Below are 16638 nucleotides of genomic sequence, written 5' to 3' on the forward strand. Positions count from 1 at the left end.
GAAATAGCTTAGTATAAATCTACTAAATAACGAAAACTTTTTTAAATTACAGCGCAATTTTATCTTTTAATTATGTATGAAGTGACTTTAAAAGTTTAATGCATGTATTATTAGTTGAATGAATATTTGATGAATTGATGAACGCGTCTCTTTTAAAAATGATCCAGACGTGGGACGTTATTTTTTAGGGGCAGATGTTGGTGTCGCTGGGAGCGGACAGGTAGCGGCCATGCTTGATACCAATCCGATTCGGCCCCTCCCCTTTATGTTATAAGTGAAGTTTTATATTTACTTAAATGAAGCCGTGAGAACATTACAATATTAAACAAAATTATAAACAATAAACAAAAAATAATCCATTGATGTATATTATGTAAAAGTGGACACTATATTTAGTTACATATTAAGCACATTTTCAAGATCGCGGCACGTCGGCGGCTAAGTGAGGGCGGCGCGGCGATCTCTGCGAAGGCTTGTTCTTGCAGTGCGCGTCTCATCAGCTGAAAAGAACAATAACCACATAATTCGTCAAGTTACAAATATGCACAGATTTGACTGGAAACCCTGCGCGCTGGACTTTGTTAAGGCTTTTTTTAAGTTCCTTTTTTCAATCAGTCTAGTTTCTCTTGAGGATGTATAAATTGTTTTAAATTAGATGAGTTATACTAGAGTTAATCTGAGACACTAGAACCAAAAGGCTCTAGTTTAGGTAAATTTTTAGTCAAATGTAAAGGAAGACGCAGAAGGTCCCACAGGTTTTGTTGGAAATTTATAGGAAATGCTTATGTATGGCGTCAGTCGTCTGAATTATCGTCGTATTAAAATGGTGATGAGGATGAAAAACATAAAAACGTATGTTTGTAACTAAAGTTACGTTTAACAAGTGGCAGCGTCGGGCGCGGCGCTGTCACGCGGTGCAGCCGGGCAGGCAGCGTCGGCGCCCAGCAGCCGCAGCAGCGAGCCGCGCCGCCGCCCGCTGCCGGCGCGACCCCGCACCGCGTGCAATTACAACGATAAAACGACAGTTCTACTCAATCTGTTAGTACTTATTACTCAACTATAGGAGACCGCAGCAATCAAACAGAAATACGATAGCAAAAAATGAAGTCCAACTGGCACAAAAATAAAATTAGATATATATATATATATATATATATATATATATATATATATATATATATATATATATATAGGCGCTTTATTTATTTAATCACACCTTTCATAACTTTTAAATTGGTGAAAATACCTTATAGATATTATATACCTGTCAACCCAAGTTCTATATCTAGTTGTAATAATTTTTTGATTACGCGGTAAGTTGCAAGAGTTGTTGCTTGTACTAAGAAATTTTGATGCGTTGAAAAATTTGTTTGCGAGGCAAGCAAAAAAGAAAAGTCTTGATGGCGTTATGGCAATAAATTAGGTAAATTGTTACAACCCAAACTCAAATTCGTTTTATTAGGAAAACGTCTTACAGGTCCGTAACAGGATGACCTGGGAGCTCGGGTATGAAATATGAACAATAGATAAACATGAACAAATCGTGACAAGATTGAAGCTGCGAAAATAAAATATAAGGAATTGTTAATGTCTTGTTGCCTTGCCAAGAGCGCAAGAGGATGGAGGGGGAGGGGGAGGCGGAGGGGGAGGGGGAGGCGGAGGGGGAGGGAGTGGGGGCAGCACGCACTCGTGTCGGCGCAGCAGCGCGGCGGCGCGTGCCAGCGTGAGGCCGGCGCGGTCGACGAGCTGCACGCGCGCCCCCCGCGACACCAGCGCCTCCACCAGCTGAGTGCTCGCGCCCTGGCACACTGCGCACACATGCACGCACGCATAGGTGCAAATAGAGGAACAAACAATGTCAACACAACATATATAAAGACACTTAGTTCCATATTCAGAACTAGATGGCCCTAGTTGTAGTTTAGATCACGCTATCATTTGTGTGTTTCGGATCCGCGAGCCCTGAGTCCGATGAAGCTGTAAAAGCCAAAACGGCTAAAAGCGCCCAGCAACATTAGAATATAGCCAGCATTCATACGTTCTGGCTGCTTTAAAGGTTCGTTTTCGTTGACTCTCTCTTTGAATGCGTTAGCAGAACGCTGCCACTTTGAGCTGTTTTGGGCTGCCTACTATGAAACGTTAAGCCAAGGTAATCTCTCATTTGTTTGTATATGCTAGTAAAACAACATGAACCACTCTCCCAGCATCTCGGACTGTTGATTGCGTTGCTGTTAATTCTCAAGCCGTCAGCCATCCCTTTTACAACATTAGATTTGATGAATAAATGCAGTAAATAAATATAGTGACAGGTGTCAGTGTGATTCTCATCACGCGTGTCTTGACTTTTTTAATACTAAAATGGACACGGCAAGATCACACCTGGAGAAACTAATTAATATATTTGAAAGTGATTAACGCTATTGGAGGGCGCAGACCATGACTCGTTGATACTGATTGGTTTTTAGTTTGTTTTCTAAATGTTCGCTACGTTCTGTCATATATTCCTGCTAAAGTTTATACACATCTGTGAAATTAGCGCGTAAATGATATATTCGTGGGAAGTTGTCATTAGCAATATGTTACATCTGTTTTTCTTAATTTAATTTTATTATTAAATCTTTCTTAATACTACATAAATATTACAAGAGTGATATAGAAAATTATTGAAAGATTGGTTTGCATGTATATATTACTCAATGCAATAATTTGGTAACATTCAAAATAGGTTGTAATGTTTAAGTATCAACATCGGTAACGTTTAATCCATTGATGGTCATATCGAACATGAGTCGGTAACGAGTCATACAGTAATTGTTTGTTGCTGGAGTACACCCCTGGACGTGCTATTGGACTGACCGGCGCGGAAGAGCGGCGTCCAGCCGTTGGAATCGCGCGCCTCCAGCTCTCCGCCCGCGTCCAGCGCGCGCTGCAGCACGCCCAGCGCGCCCGAGTCCACTGCGCAGTGCTCCACGCGCAGGCCATTCACATCGCGAGCCTGCCGGATATTTCTACACTCTGAATAGTCTAGACAGAGCAACCGCAATAGCACAGGGGAGACCTGTGCATTCGACATCTCTCTTTACCCAGTACTTCGCAAACAGAGATTCAAGACGGATTCTTTATGTGCCTTTATCTGATCCATCATTGTAAATCCGGGGACATCTGGATCTTGACCCACGTACTCCACTAAATGGCACCTAATCTCGTAGCCTTCCCGCTCTCTTAATTTATTAATATTATAACCAACCAAAGCTCATTTTTTGACACTGGACCCAGTCCGCTTCCAACTGGTCGCATTAGAAACCTATGGAAGAACCCAGCAGTGGATGTCTTATGGCTGGAATGATGATGGTGGTGGTAACGAAGGCTCAGTGATCAGCGATGAACTGCTCAACTTAATAGAATCCATAATAAAATAATATTGAGCTCTAAAATGGTATGTCTAATATAAAAGCTATGATGTTTTCAAAAGAACCTTATTCTGAGAAGAGTCTACAAAAAATTCTGACTTTAACCATCTATTTTCGCTTACTCCTCTATCCTGTATGTCTCTTACCGTCGTACTACAAAACTTTCCTCTCCATCTGCTGTCATCGATACGACCAATGCGATCAGCTCACATCACTTGCAATCTTTGAGAGCCACATCAATAGCTTCACTTTTCCTAGGAGCAACTGGTAAACTAGACCGTCAATAGACACCCGTGGGTCGCCACAATGATCGATGAAGATGACTGTCTATCATTCACACAGCTGGAACGACGCATATGTCAGGAAGTCCTTTAATAATTATTGGAAACAAGCCAAATTGAAGTTGAATTGAAAATAACAGTTGAATTTTGAAGATTAAGAAAACTTTACCGCAATGTCAGCCCCGTTCTCCAGCAGCAAGTTGAGTATGGGCAGGTTGCCTGCCAGCGCGGCCAGGTGCAGCGCCGTGCGGCCCGCGCCCAGCTTGCGGTCCACCTGCGCGCCCGCAGACAGTAGGAACCGCACTGTGTTCAAGTCGCCTGCGTTATTATTCTTTTATTAAATCTAGGTTCTTAGTATTGAAAGTACTCCACGGCTCCACGGAAGACATTATTACAGTTTACAACTTATAAGCGGCGGCCCATGAAACAATATGCTCGTATGTGTTATTAATAATAAAAAGCTAAAATGTTGGTTTACCTTCATCTATGCGGTGAGTATTAATGTAGGCAGATAAAATTTTAAGAGACGACTCTTACATGTAAAAAATTATATATTCTACGTTCAGTACAGTGCACCGGAACTAGCTTAAATTTGAAAACGGTCCATAAAAAAAACCTTTGGTCTAGGTACTACATTTAGGCTATTCAGTGACATACGGGGACTTAAATTATATTAAAGTTCTATCGCGTGATTTTTAGTACATTCTCAGTATTCCATTAATTTCATCAAAACCTTGCGGTTTTGTCGTATCAGACGTCAGTAGATGACGTGCCTCGCGCTGTGTACTGGTATAATGATAAATGCCATAGGTAGATATTCAAGAGCTAGTTGGTCCCTGTGGAAGAAACAGATTATAACCCATCAGCTAAGTAAGAAGTAAAATTGTTCAGACTAAAAACATTCACTAAATTTCAAGATCAGAAAAAAGATACGTAGAACATATATTAGCTACCGAAAATAAAAAAAAACTTAATTGGTTTATCCAGATGGAAAACGACGCTATAGTTACAATAGCGGAAAAGGAATGTAGAAGGAAGACAAAAGGGAAGTTTAGATTGAGCTAGAAGAGATACTCAACGACAGAGTGACACATAATGTAGCTCAGGAAAAAAGTTTTAATGTTATTGCCGATACCTTTCTGCACGGCGGTGGCGAGCGGCGTGAGGCCGCTGGCGGCGGGGCAGTCGATCAGCTCGGGCCGCTCCGCGAGCATCGCCTGCAGCTGCGGACAGCGGCGCGCCACGGCTCGTTCAGTACAACATTTTAACCGACAGCATTTAGGCCTAAGGATGTGTTATGAAATAAATTTTTGGTCTTTTTTTATAAAAGTCATGGTCCCAAGAATAAATAATTCATGTGGTCCACTCACTGTTTATATCAGGATCGAAGAAACTTTATAATATAATTTCAATTAAGATAATTTTTTTTGGCAAGCAGCACTTAAAGAAACATTAATAATTTATAAATATTTATTTACAACAAACATTAGAATTAAACAACATAAAATTACCGATGTAAAGATTTCATATATGAATTTTGAGGCTAAATAAAAACAAACAAGAGAATAATTTAAAACAAATTTATGAGAAATTTGGAGCTTTTTTTTCAATACAAGCTGATCAATATCGGCCGGAACTTATGCGGGAGCTACACGCGCAGCTTTGTGATCGTGCATCAAGCAGTCTACATCGGTGGAGATTTTTGATCAATTATATCCATTTTATACATATTATAATTTTTTAAATTAGTTTTATAACAACATATCGATGGAAAAATTCGATAAAATATATTAAGTTATTTAAAAACCTCGCGAGCCGCATCTACATGTTTAATAGGCCGCAAAAAGCCCGGTTGCGGCGTGTTGTTCATCCCTGGCAATTATTGGCTAATTAGCAATAGGAGCAAATTGTAAACATATCTGTATGAAGTCCACCATTATTTGATAATTAGTTTTATTGCTGTTGTAATTAAATGAAAGATTAACTCCCCGGAGGTCCTAGCTAGAAATAATCTTTTTACCAAGCAAGGCCTTGCCATATAACCTCATCATATAGGAAAAATATTTAAATTTTGTGGAGGAGTAACCTTCACAGTTTTTACAGCCACCGCGGCGCATGCAGATACTTTTTTGGCCAGCTTTCATTAACTGAAAAGATGTCTAATTCTACATTGTTTTCGGTAGCGTCTATAAATTGACAATATTACAAATATAACAAGTCAAGGACGAAGTAAACGTCTAACAAGAAGAGAAGAAGGATATAAACAAAAAAAAGTTATATTAAAAAAATATACGACTGATTAAGAAAAAGAACATCAAGAGAAAAAACTTTTAAATTAAATAAGGAATACTAAAAAAACTAAATTATATGAACGTATGTGGCGAAGGAAGAGTGGATCGCCTTTCTTCCTTTCATTCACAATCCTTACAGGTATGCGTGTGAATGACGAAAAGAAAATGTGGCGAATGAAAGAGGGTGTAGCAATTGAGATTGTGAAGGATCAGAGTGGAGTACGTAAATAATATAGTAAAAATAAAAAAAAATATTACTAGATAAGTCCACGGCCTAAATACCACAGGATGAACGAAAGGCCCCCGAAAACGACGGCCATTAATAATAATATAAAGCTATGAGTGTACACTGAGTTTTTGCCCACGTCCTTTAGTTATGAAGAGCTATTGAGAACAATACGTCGTGCGATCACTTTAAAGGTATATTGGACACTGGTCTGCTGTGTTCTCGCGCGGTAATAGTTATGGCACTGCCGCCGTTACGACGTACGGTCGACATTATTCATAAGTTAGAATAAAAATATAAGTTAGTATACGAACACCAGATATAGAGCCAATGGTCGAAGGTTCGTTGGCCCGGGCAGCGTGCTCTGTTAAAGTGTTAGAGCGACGTTTGATGCGACGTGCTCGTGGTGGCGCGTCGTGGCGGCTACCTGCTTGGTGTGCCCGCAGCGCACGGCCATGCAGAAGCAGAAGGCGGAGGTGCCGTCCGAGTCGGTGCTGGCCCACGTCTCCGCAGACCAGAGCGACTGCAGCACCCGCCCGCCGTCAGCGCCTGCACTTGCTGCACTAAAATCACAGCAGCACGTCGTACACGCAGAACGTTTTACCTCTTATCATACCATCGGCTATATTACTTCACCACTCCTTTTTTAATTCGGTGTCAGTCCACGTCCTACAGTACAAATAATATTTCATAGTTGTTTCTACACACAAAAATCACAGATGGTCTTTAAAGGTCGTCTGCTTTTCTTCGCAAGATATTATAGTTGTGGAGAAGAAACAGGAAGAAAGAAAAACCTCCACTACGACACACCTTTTAGTAAAGTTGAGCAATGTGGACATCTACACTTTATCAGTGATAGCTTAAATTAAATCAAAATAATCAAGCGCGATAAAGGCAATAACTCTTATGTCTGGTCTCCTTGGAACTCATTTTCAATGGCCAAGTCATTGTTATGACGTTATGTCACTACATTACGACGCGAAAGGATCCGCAGATTGGAAGTGACCGGGCGCTGAAGGTGAATAGCTTTAAAATACAATTTGTAAAAAATAAATGCATAGCATGAACTCACTTCGTACGTCCTGCGCTGCCATCTGAGTCTAATTCTGCGTCCGTGTCCCACTCGGCCATCGCTCGCAGAACAGCCGTTTCGTCGCCGTAATGGCAGAGGGCCTGTTCGCCCAGAGACTGCGCATCGGAGGGTCGCAGGAGGACCTGGAGCCGGAACGTGTGCGGGTGACGCGGCGCCAGGTTCTCTATCGTCTTCTCCGTCTTCCCACCGCTGGACGACACGTTAAAGGTTTAATTTATTTATTGTGGAAAACTTGCAACTGGTATTGGTACATTTATAATGTAATACAGCTGAAGGTGTCTGGACTGTACACTGCAAAACATAAGTAATAATGTGATATATTTATATTTTCATTGTAATGTTTTATTGTACACGATGTTATTTTGTTTGATTAGATTCTAACACGTCGTTTGCTAGACTTCATCCATCGGACTAAATGCTCCCAGGCTGTGACCAATACTTAATTCGTTCTTTCTTGCTTGAAGGTATTTAACGAAGTTCTTCATTACTTGGAAATAAAATATAACAAGAACATATGATTTAGTAAATTGGAATTAGTGTATAAATTATATATATATATCTATTTATATTAATAGTAAGCTCTTTGTGTCGTGATATCAATTAATTGTTTGTGGCGCGGCACCTGTACACCAGAACCCAGGGCGGCAGCTTGTCGCGGCGCTCGAGTGTGTAGAGGAATCGTGCGCTGAGGAAGAGGAACGGCCCCGCTTGTGGCCACCTCAACGTGACGCCGCCCCGCGTCGCGCCCGCCGCCGCCGGCGCCGTGGGCCGCCACGCGCGCCACTTCTCTTGCAGCACTTCGTTAAGGTCCATTCCACAGACTTGGGCACTGTCGGGCTCGCGCGGCTGGACCGACTGCGCGCGTGTGTTTGATCGAAGCCGCGCGCGTGTCGGCCGCCGCGAGCCGTTGCCATAGCGACAGCGGATACCTGCGCAGCTGGGGACTGACGTAGTACCATTTACAATATTCCTCTTTTTAGCCCATGGACGTCCATCTGCAAGATAAAGGCCTCCCACAAACATCCGCTGGTCGTCGACGGGTCTTGCGCTGCTTGCATTTACAGACTTCGTGCAACTGTAAACGCGACATGAATAGAACCTATGTCACGTCTCATGGTCGCCACCAGATAATATGGTTCGTTAATAAATTGGTTTTTCAGCTAGAAAATAAGTTTGGCAAGTTGACAATAACGTTTAGGTGCGCGGTGGGCAGGTAAAAAAATGTAAGTCGACTTATTATTGACCACCAGTCAATTACTTTTCGAGTTGATTAGGTTTCAAAAGAGTCAGTACTCCATGATTTATATAAACAAACACGCACCGCGCGCGGTCACTTCCAGTGGAGAGCAGCTATATATTTGTATTGTTTATTTCTTAACCAAAAGCATTAAAGGTTTTAAATTTATTTCCAACCATCCTGTATAAAGCGATCACTCTGAAATAACTTACAATAGTATTTTTTTAATTGGAACACGACAGCCTGGTACAGTCTGCAGGTACAGACAGTTAACTAATTTATAATGATATGTTTTCATATTATTATAAATGATTATTATGAATTAATTTTAACATGTATAAATCCGCTAATTGATTGCGCCTTTTCACTATATTACCTAAAATAGTTGTTTGTTATTTTGAAAGCGTTAAGTTCTGTTACATACAGCTTTAACACTCATAACAAAACATCCCGTACAGATGAATATTTCACAAATAGCTGACATATAGATAGTTCACACAAGTTCAAAAATTAATAAAATAAATTATTCATCGCTCGTCGCGCAAGTAACCCCGCGCGCCGGAGTTCAGTGCTCCGCGCAGTGTATGTTGAAGTTAAGTTTGCGAACAATCCGCCACCCCATCCGCCCTGGTTACCCCTGTCTATTCGTCAATACGTACGTTTTATTTCGTTTTATTATTAAATAAAAGAATTATGAACTGCTTCCGAGCGCCCTTGTGTATGCCTTTATATGATTACGAGATACTATATTGATGATTGCACTTCTTTATTTTTTAAATTATCTCAAGATTAAATATTGTGTGCTCTGCCAGATTTTTACAAACTACTTGAAATAATTTAAGGTATAATTTATTAACATATCAGCCGGAAGACGCTCGCTGCAAGACATAGGCCTGCGCTGCCTTGTAGAGACAGCGATTTTCCATCGACCTTAACTATGTCGTCGGCCATTCTGGCGGGAATTCTATTCACACCGCGTCTACCGTTTCGTGGTCGTTGTATTAATTATTTGTGCAGTAGAGTCTATATTAAGAAATAAAAATCACATGTTTGATGAATCGATAAAAGTACGTAACTTAAGTTTGTAAATCATTATTTATGGTTCATTATTGTCAAAATATAAAAAATATCTGAGCTAGTAGCCTACCGCCAGAGAATTTAGACTTGCGATAGTAAGTCGCGGTTTCGATTCCTGAGGTTTAATTTAGTGTAATTCACACTTTCACTAATTATATAGGACATAAGGTGGGCGACAGAGTTTCTGCGTACCATAGTAAGAAATTGCGATCGCCAAACTGCCTGCCAAGTACGACGATTATGATATATTACCCTATTGATATTCCTGGGTGAAGCCTGTGCCGTGCAGTGGGTGTCTATGGGCTAGAACGACGATAGGTGTAATTATTTACATCATTAACTTTTTGCAATTAGTTTAACAATACTGAGCCGACACGACCACCATAGATCGTGTGCTGAAGTCTAACACAAGTCTGATGCATAATCGTGTGTTTTGTGTGGTATGAGCGGTGCCGTACAAAACTGTATGATTATATACCGCTATCAATTAAACAGCCTATTACAGTACGGCAGTTTAAAAATAATATTTAAGATAATTATTATCATCAAATTAAACATGATCGAAGAGATGATTAATGTTTTGCATTACATGTAACTGGCATTATATACTTTTAAAAACATTTGCTTTCAACTTTGTTATGTTTACATTGTGTTTCTTTTATTCAAACATGTATTTAAATTGTGAAAATTGCGTTGAGTGTAAAATCGATTAACATTATACATTGACTTCTACATATTTTTACGCCGCAGTGTTAAATATAGCATGTTACTACTGGAAATTAATATTCCAGGCCCATATCTATGTTTCTTCTTTTTTATTACAGCCGATGGATGCCCACTGCACAACATAGGTGTTCCCCAGAGATCTTCACGACTTCCGCGACTGTAACTACGTCGTCGGTCTTCCTAGTGGGCAATCCGCCCACGACGCACCAACCGCCCAGTGGTTCCCCCTCGAGAACTTTTCGGCCGCAACGGCCATCAGTTGCCCAGGCGATGTGCTCTGCCCACTGCCACTTCAGATGAACAATACTTCGAGCTGCGTAGGCGATCTTGGTTCAACTATATGTACCCGTGTTTCAATAAATAAATGATTCATTGTTATTATTATAGGAGATTTTTTATCGGAACAAACTCTAGATACGTTGGTTAATGCGTACTTGCTCTATGATACAAATAAATCATTTCGGAGTATAACGATAATTAATGTGGAAATTAAATAATTGTGAAACGAAACGGTTGTCATTTTTATAAAAAAAAAATTAGTGCAGCCTACCTTGGGCACAAGTTACTGCTTAAACGCAAAATGTAGCTGAAAGGTTTTATATGGAAAGTAAAGCTTATTGTTTGTACTAACTTCTTTATTACGGGTAGAATAAGAAGTAAATTCATGTCACGCATACCACGTGCACTACATTACTATACGACAAGTATTACGTACCGGCCCGTAAGGCTCTAGCCGCCCGCGCGTCGCCACCTGCAGCCGACTCGTGCATTTCTTAACTAATGTTCTATTTAAGTTTTGCATTGTTATGCATCACCAATACATTCTGAAACAGTATTTTCAAACCTTGTATAAGCCTTAAGGGGGGCCCCATATCCTCTATCTAAAATTCTTACCCTGCCCTATATCTAAAATTCTTACGCTCTCCTATGAAACATATATATTTTTATATCAAAGCGAAATCATAACCATCATACAAAGGCTGCAAAATGGTATACTGCGTACCATAACAAATGCTCCATGGTTCCTCACGAACTCTGAAATCCACGAAGCTCTGGAGATCAAAACAGTAAAGGAGGAGATCCAGCAGTCATCGACTAATTATAAAAATCGGCTAGACAAACACCCAAATAACTTGGCTTCCGAATTGATTTGCATCCAGTACAGGAAACGTCTTAAACGCCATGACATCCAGAGACTAGACGCTCGATGGTGAGCTAGGAGTGTCTCCCACCGGGGAGACCCCTTTCAAAGCTATAACCACGCAACTAATTCGATTAAGGCCCTGGGACTGATCGCAGATGAAATAAGGAAAAAAAAAATATCAAAGCGAAATGGTTTAACTCGTGTCGAGTCCACTTTCGAGTTGTCGCCCTAAAATATTTTGCTTGCATTATTATGATATATTGTCAATCATGAATCAATGTATGACATGAGGTACGATCGACGGCAGGGGCCAGAAGATTCTCACAAAGTGCCCGCGAGCCGGCAGACGTGCTGGATGCGGTCAGAGTTAAATCGGTCATTGTGGAGATCTTGGGAAGGCTTTACAGTGGGCGGCTACCGGCTGACAAGAAGTAGTAGGCGATGCCGGACGGAGTGTTCGTTCCAGTGTTCGCTGTGCCGAGTGCGGAGCTTCGTCTTTAAATAGTTAAGTTAAGGTTAAGCAGCCGCGCTGCGCTAATGATCGACAAACAATGGAGCGGAAACAAGAGCCCACCTGAAGCGGCTCGTTAAAACTTTTGTTCGTGTGTAAAGCTAATGGCTGGGCGGCTGGGCGGCCAGGCGGCGCGGACGATGTGCGTATTCGCTAATATTTTCAACATTTTGGCTTATTTAGCTAATTTAAGGTAATATAGCATAAATCAACACCGGCCACAGTCACACGGTGATGCGAAATGAAAAAAAAAGAAAAAAAATGAGCGAAAGTGGTAATTAGCGGGGCGAGCGGCGCATCGATCGGCGCGGGCAGTCGGCGCCACAGCGCGGCGCGGGCGGACGTGCGACGCGCTCTCGGGCTCCACCGCCACACGCCGCCACACGCCGCCACACTCCGCCACTCGCCGCCACACTCCGCCACACGCACCACGCGCTCACACGGTAAGTCGTAGCGCGGGACACGGGCTTCCGATTGGAAACTGCGGTAACACCGTACATTGGTATTGATATATACATTTTGAAGTATCTGCTGTCCGTGTGTAGGAACTATTACCATTTTTAAAACAACTTTTATAATAAACACCTGCCTTTTCCACTAGCAAAGTCTTTATTACTAGATGGGATCTTAGTTACGTTTAATGTTTACTAATGAAATAAAACGAATCTTCAGTAAATTTCGAGATAAGACTCGAGCTCGATGTTTTGCGGCTGCGAAACTTGAACCGTTTGGGACACGGTTAACAATTTTACATGTCCCGATGTCACAGACGGTTCCTGTGGAAGATGAGAAATGATGTGCAAATCCGGAGCCACTTTTAATTGTCTTGTACAAGGCGAGGAGATACCTTGATTAAGTTATCGAGCTCGTTATGTGGACGAGATCTTCACTTCGAAGTATCGGAATGACTGAGGTCAGTGCTCATCTAACGGCACTCGGCGCTGTGTTGCCAGCGAACTGCGTCTTAAACTTAGTGCAGCTTGTGTCGCGGCAGGTGCTAACTCAGTAGCACATAAACGTACAGTTGTCTGTCGGTTAAACAACTGTCCTGACGATTTTAGTTGCCTGCTTTGGGAGAGTATGGATAGCTTTGATAGCCGCGCTCGCTCTAGGGTCCAACCGCGCGGGTAAAAGCGGCCTGCAGCGTGTGTCTGTTTCATTCCCACTTTCTGAGCAGTTTTCGAGATCTCCTCCTACTCTGATGAAAAAGTACTTAACTGATCTACGCGAATACGTTGTTACGTGTTCCGATAGTTTTGATTCCGCCAAGAATTTTTGGTCTAGTCCAACAGCAAATATACATACGTATATATTCTCTTTATTTATTATTCATTATTTTAAAACTGTTACTTACCAAAAAAAACTTATTTGATACGCTGCAACATTAGCTATTTGTTTATATTCGTTGTAATGCTTTATCGTCAAACGTTGAAAATTTGTCATGCAGGGACGGGTGACTTAATGTACTCTGTGATTTACAAATTAAATGTACATTTTAAAAGGAAGGTAAAGTTGTTATTATTATTTTTCTTTTTTTCATAGGAAACTTCCCTGAAATTTTACGAAGAATTGAAAAAACTAATCAAATTGTCCGACACGTTTGGCGAACTATATTTTTTAAATGAATGTAATAACGAAACGATTCCGAGACTAAATACATTAACGAATTTACTAAAGTGCTAAAATCGCTAATCTACTAAAAATATTTCTCACTAGGCGAACATTGCCGAAGCTAAACGAACCGCCGCAGAACATTTTTTGGCTCTCTTTTTTGGGATCTCGATCGTTACAACTCGGTAAAATAATTTTAATTTTGTTCTTTTATTTCACTTTCTTCTGTACCGCAGAACATTTGTCACTGTTGGTCTGAGGTAGTTACAAATATTCGGCTTCTATAGAAATGCTGACTGAAATTTAGCCACGATGATTTTAGATCAATAAATTGCCGCTACCAAATTTACTACAATTGTTTTTATTTACACACACAACTTTTTATATAGCAGACGCCGTAGCAAATGCACGCGTGTGGCGCGTGTGTCAGCGGCGATGTAGCATCGCTACGTAGCTACGGTAAACACTTTACTTATAATATACTTGTATGACACTAGTTTATTTACAGACAGTGTTACGTTAGTGATTTTTTTATTTATTATTAAGAATACTTGCCGATAAATGTATATTTATATATTTATTTATTCCACTTACTACAACAGCGGTAAAAACATTACATAACTTACTGACACTAAGCATAACTAAATAAAATACAGGCGGTCTCTGTGAACTTCGACGACGAGCTAAAAAAAAAGTTTAAGTGACTGAACTCCGTGGAGCGAACGTAAAGTTCTGCCGCGCGGACTTTTAATAGGGCCAGTCCAGTACCGCCCGCAGCCAGAGTATCCCGACGGCATTCATGAGGTCGTCTGTCTTCCATGTGGTGGCGCGTCCTGCGTTGTGCTTACCGCTTAGTTGTCTCCAGAATCTTAAGGGCACAGCGGGCATCTATTTTCCTCGCTATATGTATGAATTAATCAATAAATGTAAAACGTGAGAACATAAAAATTTAAATAAAATAAAATTAATGTAAGACAAGGACCAATATTTAGCCACTTCCGCACATGCAGTGGTAGTCGTGCAATGAAATGCACCGCCCGCCAGCCCGCTGATAAATACGTATGCGGCAAACAATGCGAAACATAACTACCACCGCCAAATCACTCAACACGTGTTTCACCCCTCCACGGGGCGTCTTCAGGAGTTATGTTACACCGATTAGTGCCAAACGTGAGACGGGCTGCGGCTGGAGTTCCTTTAATCTGCGCCGCCTGCAGCTCTCTGTGTCGTGGAAGACGGTGTCATTGACTTGAAAGTTTATAAGAAAAACTTTTTCCGAAACTTGGCCCGCGCGAGCGAAGTCGAATTTTGTCGCAGACATAATTACTGCAAAACTGTGTCTGAGATGCGCAGCACCGCGTTCATTTTAAATACGCACATGCAGATAGATATTAAGATAACGACAATAAGTGTTAAAGTTTATGACGAACACAAATAACTTCTTTTGTGGTTATTTATATATGAACGTTGCAACTTTGTAGCGCTATTCCGAATTTAAATTTAAAATATATATATATATATTCCAACGGTATTGTTTGTTTCATTGCTTGGTGCATTTATTAATAGAAAGTAAGCGCCTCAACTTAAACGACTTTACAAATTATTTTTTTTATTATTTTTATCAAACTTTGCAGTCCATGCGCTGCAATTTAATATTATCGTTTAAAGCTGTATCTGTATATAATTCACATTTATTTAATAAATAAAATGATTTGCTTAAAATATTTAGCTTTATTTCTTTCTCTAGGGATTTTACAGACTCCTAACATGTGGTAGCACAAAGTCTGTGGCAGAAAGGGGCAGTAAGTTTTAGATGTACATGTTTCTACCTAAATATGTAAAGGTAAACAGAAAGTGAGCAGATAAAACACAACGTCACTGTGACTACATTTAAACTTAGAAAGATATTAAATGGTCAATTACTACAATCTACGCATATTTATTCTGACCATAACTATTGTAATAATTAAAAATAAATGATTCCAAATTGTTTAATGTATGTAATTACATGATTGTTGTTTTATTTTATTTTTTTCGCGCTTTTACGTTGTAAAATATTATATTACATTAAAATGGCGTGGGATGAAAAAGAGAACCGAATCGCTATAATTGTATTACAAAAGGTAGGTATGGCACCAAAAACTAAATATTAAAATTCTCCATGTACTTGATATCAGTCAGATGATTATGTTCCGGGCTGAAGATGGTTATAATGAAACCTAATCTGTTTGTAATAGAAAAAGATCTGGTCGTCTACGTAGTGTTCGTATGAAAAAGGCGATTATAGCAGCAAGAAGAGATAGAATTCGAAGAAATCCTGTCCGAAAGCAACAGATTTCATCTCGGGAGATAAAGACAGCATCTAGAATCACGTAGCTTATTTTAGAAGATTACTTGGGATTTGCAGCCTACGCGCAGAGGTACTAGTAATTTATTTATTGATAATTAAAAAAGAATGTATGCAAGGGAAGGTCGCAGAAAATTTTCTTTTATAATTGAGATTTTTTTTACAATAAGGCAACATGTTAACAAACAAAATGACCGCGTTTATGTATAAAGCTCTAAAGGATGTTATCGATTAGTCAAAAGAGTACAATGTGGGCATCATCCGATGTTAGTGATGGTTTGGTGCGGTGTTAGCTACGAAGGAATGATTGAGACATTTTTTTTGAGAAAGGTATCGAAACATCAGCATAATAATAAGTGTATCAAGATACCATTCTTGAGAAGATAGTTAAGCTTCTTAACAACACCACGTTCAATAAGCAAGAATGTTGCTTTCAGCAAGAGTCGGCGTTGGGTCATGAAGCTCGATCCACTCAATTTTGGTTAGATATGATCGTTCCGTACAACACCAGAGCTGGAGACTGCCCGTAATTTAGACCTGATTATAATCCGCTGGCTCATGATTTATGTCCAGTAGTAGAGAGTAAGGCTCGATCTAAACGCCGTGATAAATTGGAGTCTCTGAAACAATCCATACAACTATCGGAAAGTATAATATTTAAAGAACTGCATCGCAGTCGACGGA

The 16638-nt window shown here is 40.3% G+C and overlaps 1 protein-coding gene across 1 annotated transcript; it reads right to left on the bottom strand.

Annotated features, from left to right (window-relative positions):
- Positions 1–392: 392 nt before the first annotated feature.
- Positions 393–11111, bottom strand: flip (flippy). Its single transcript, XM_068769260.1, has 9 exons — positions 11057–11111; positions 7924–8245; positions 7281–7490; positions 6636–6771; positions 4827–4914; positions 3861–4009; positions 2857–3058; positions 1600–1808; positions 393–500 (listed from the first exon to the last, which is right to left on the bottom strand). Exons 1-9 carry the CDS (start codon positions 11109–11111, stop codon positions 393–395), a joined length of 1479 nt encoding a protein of 492 aa, XP_068625361.1.
- Positions 11112–16638: the final 5527 nt, after the last annotated feature.

Source organism: Battus philenor, unplaced genomic scaffold, assembly GCF_028537555.1.
Source record: "Battus philenor isolate CCGP_79_NKW_IND1 unplaced genomic scaffold, ilBatPhil1.0.hap1 SCAF_28, whole genome shotgun sequence".
NCBI lineage: Eukaryota > Metazoa > Arthropoda > Insecta > Lepidoptera > Papilionidae > Battus > Battus philenor.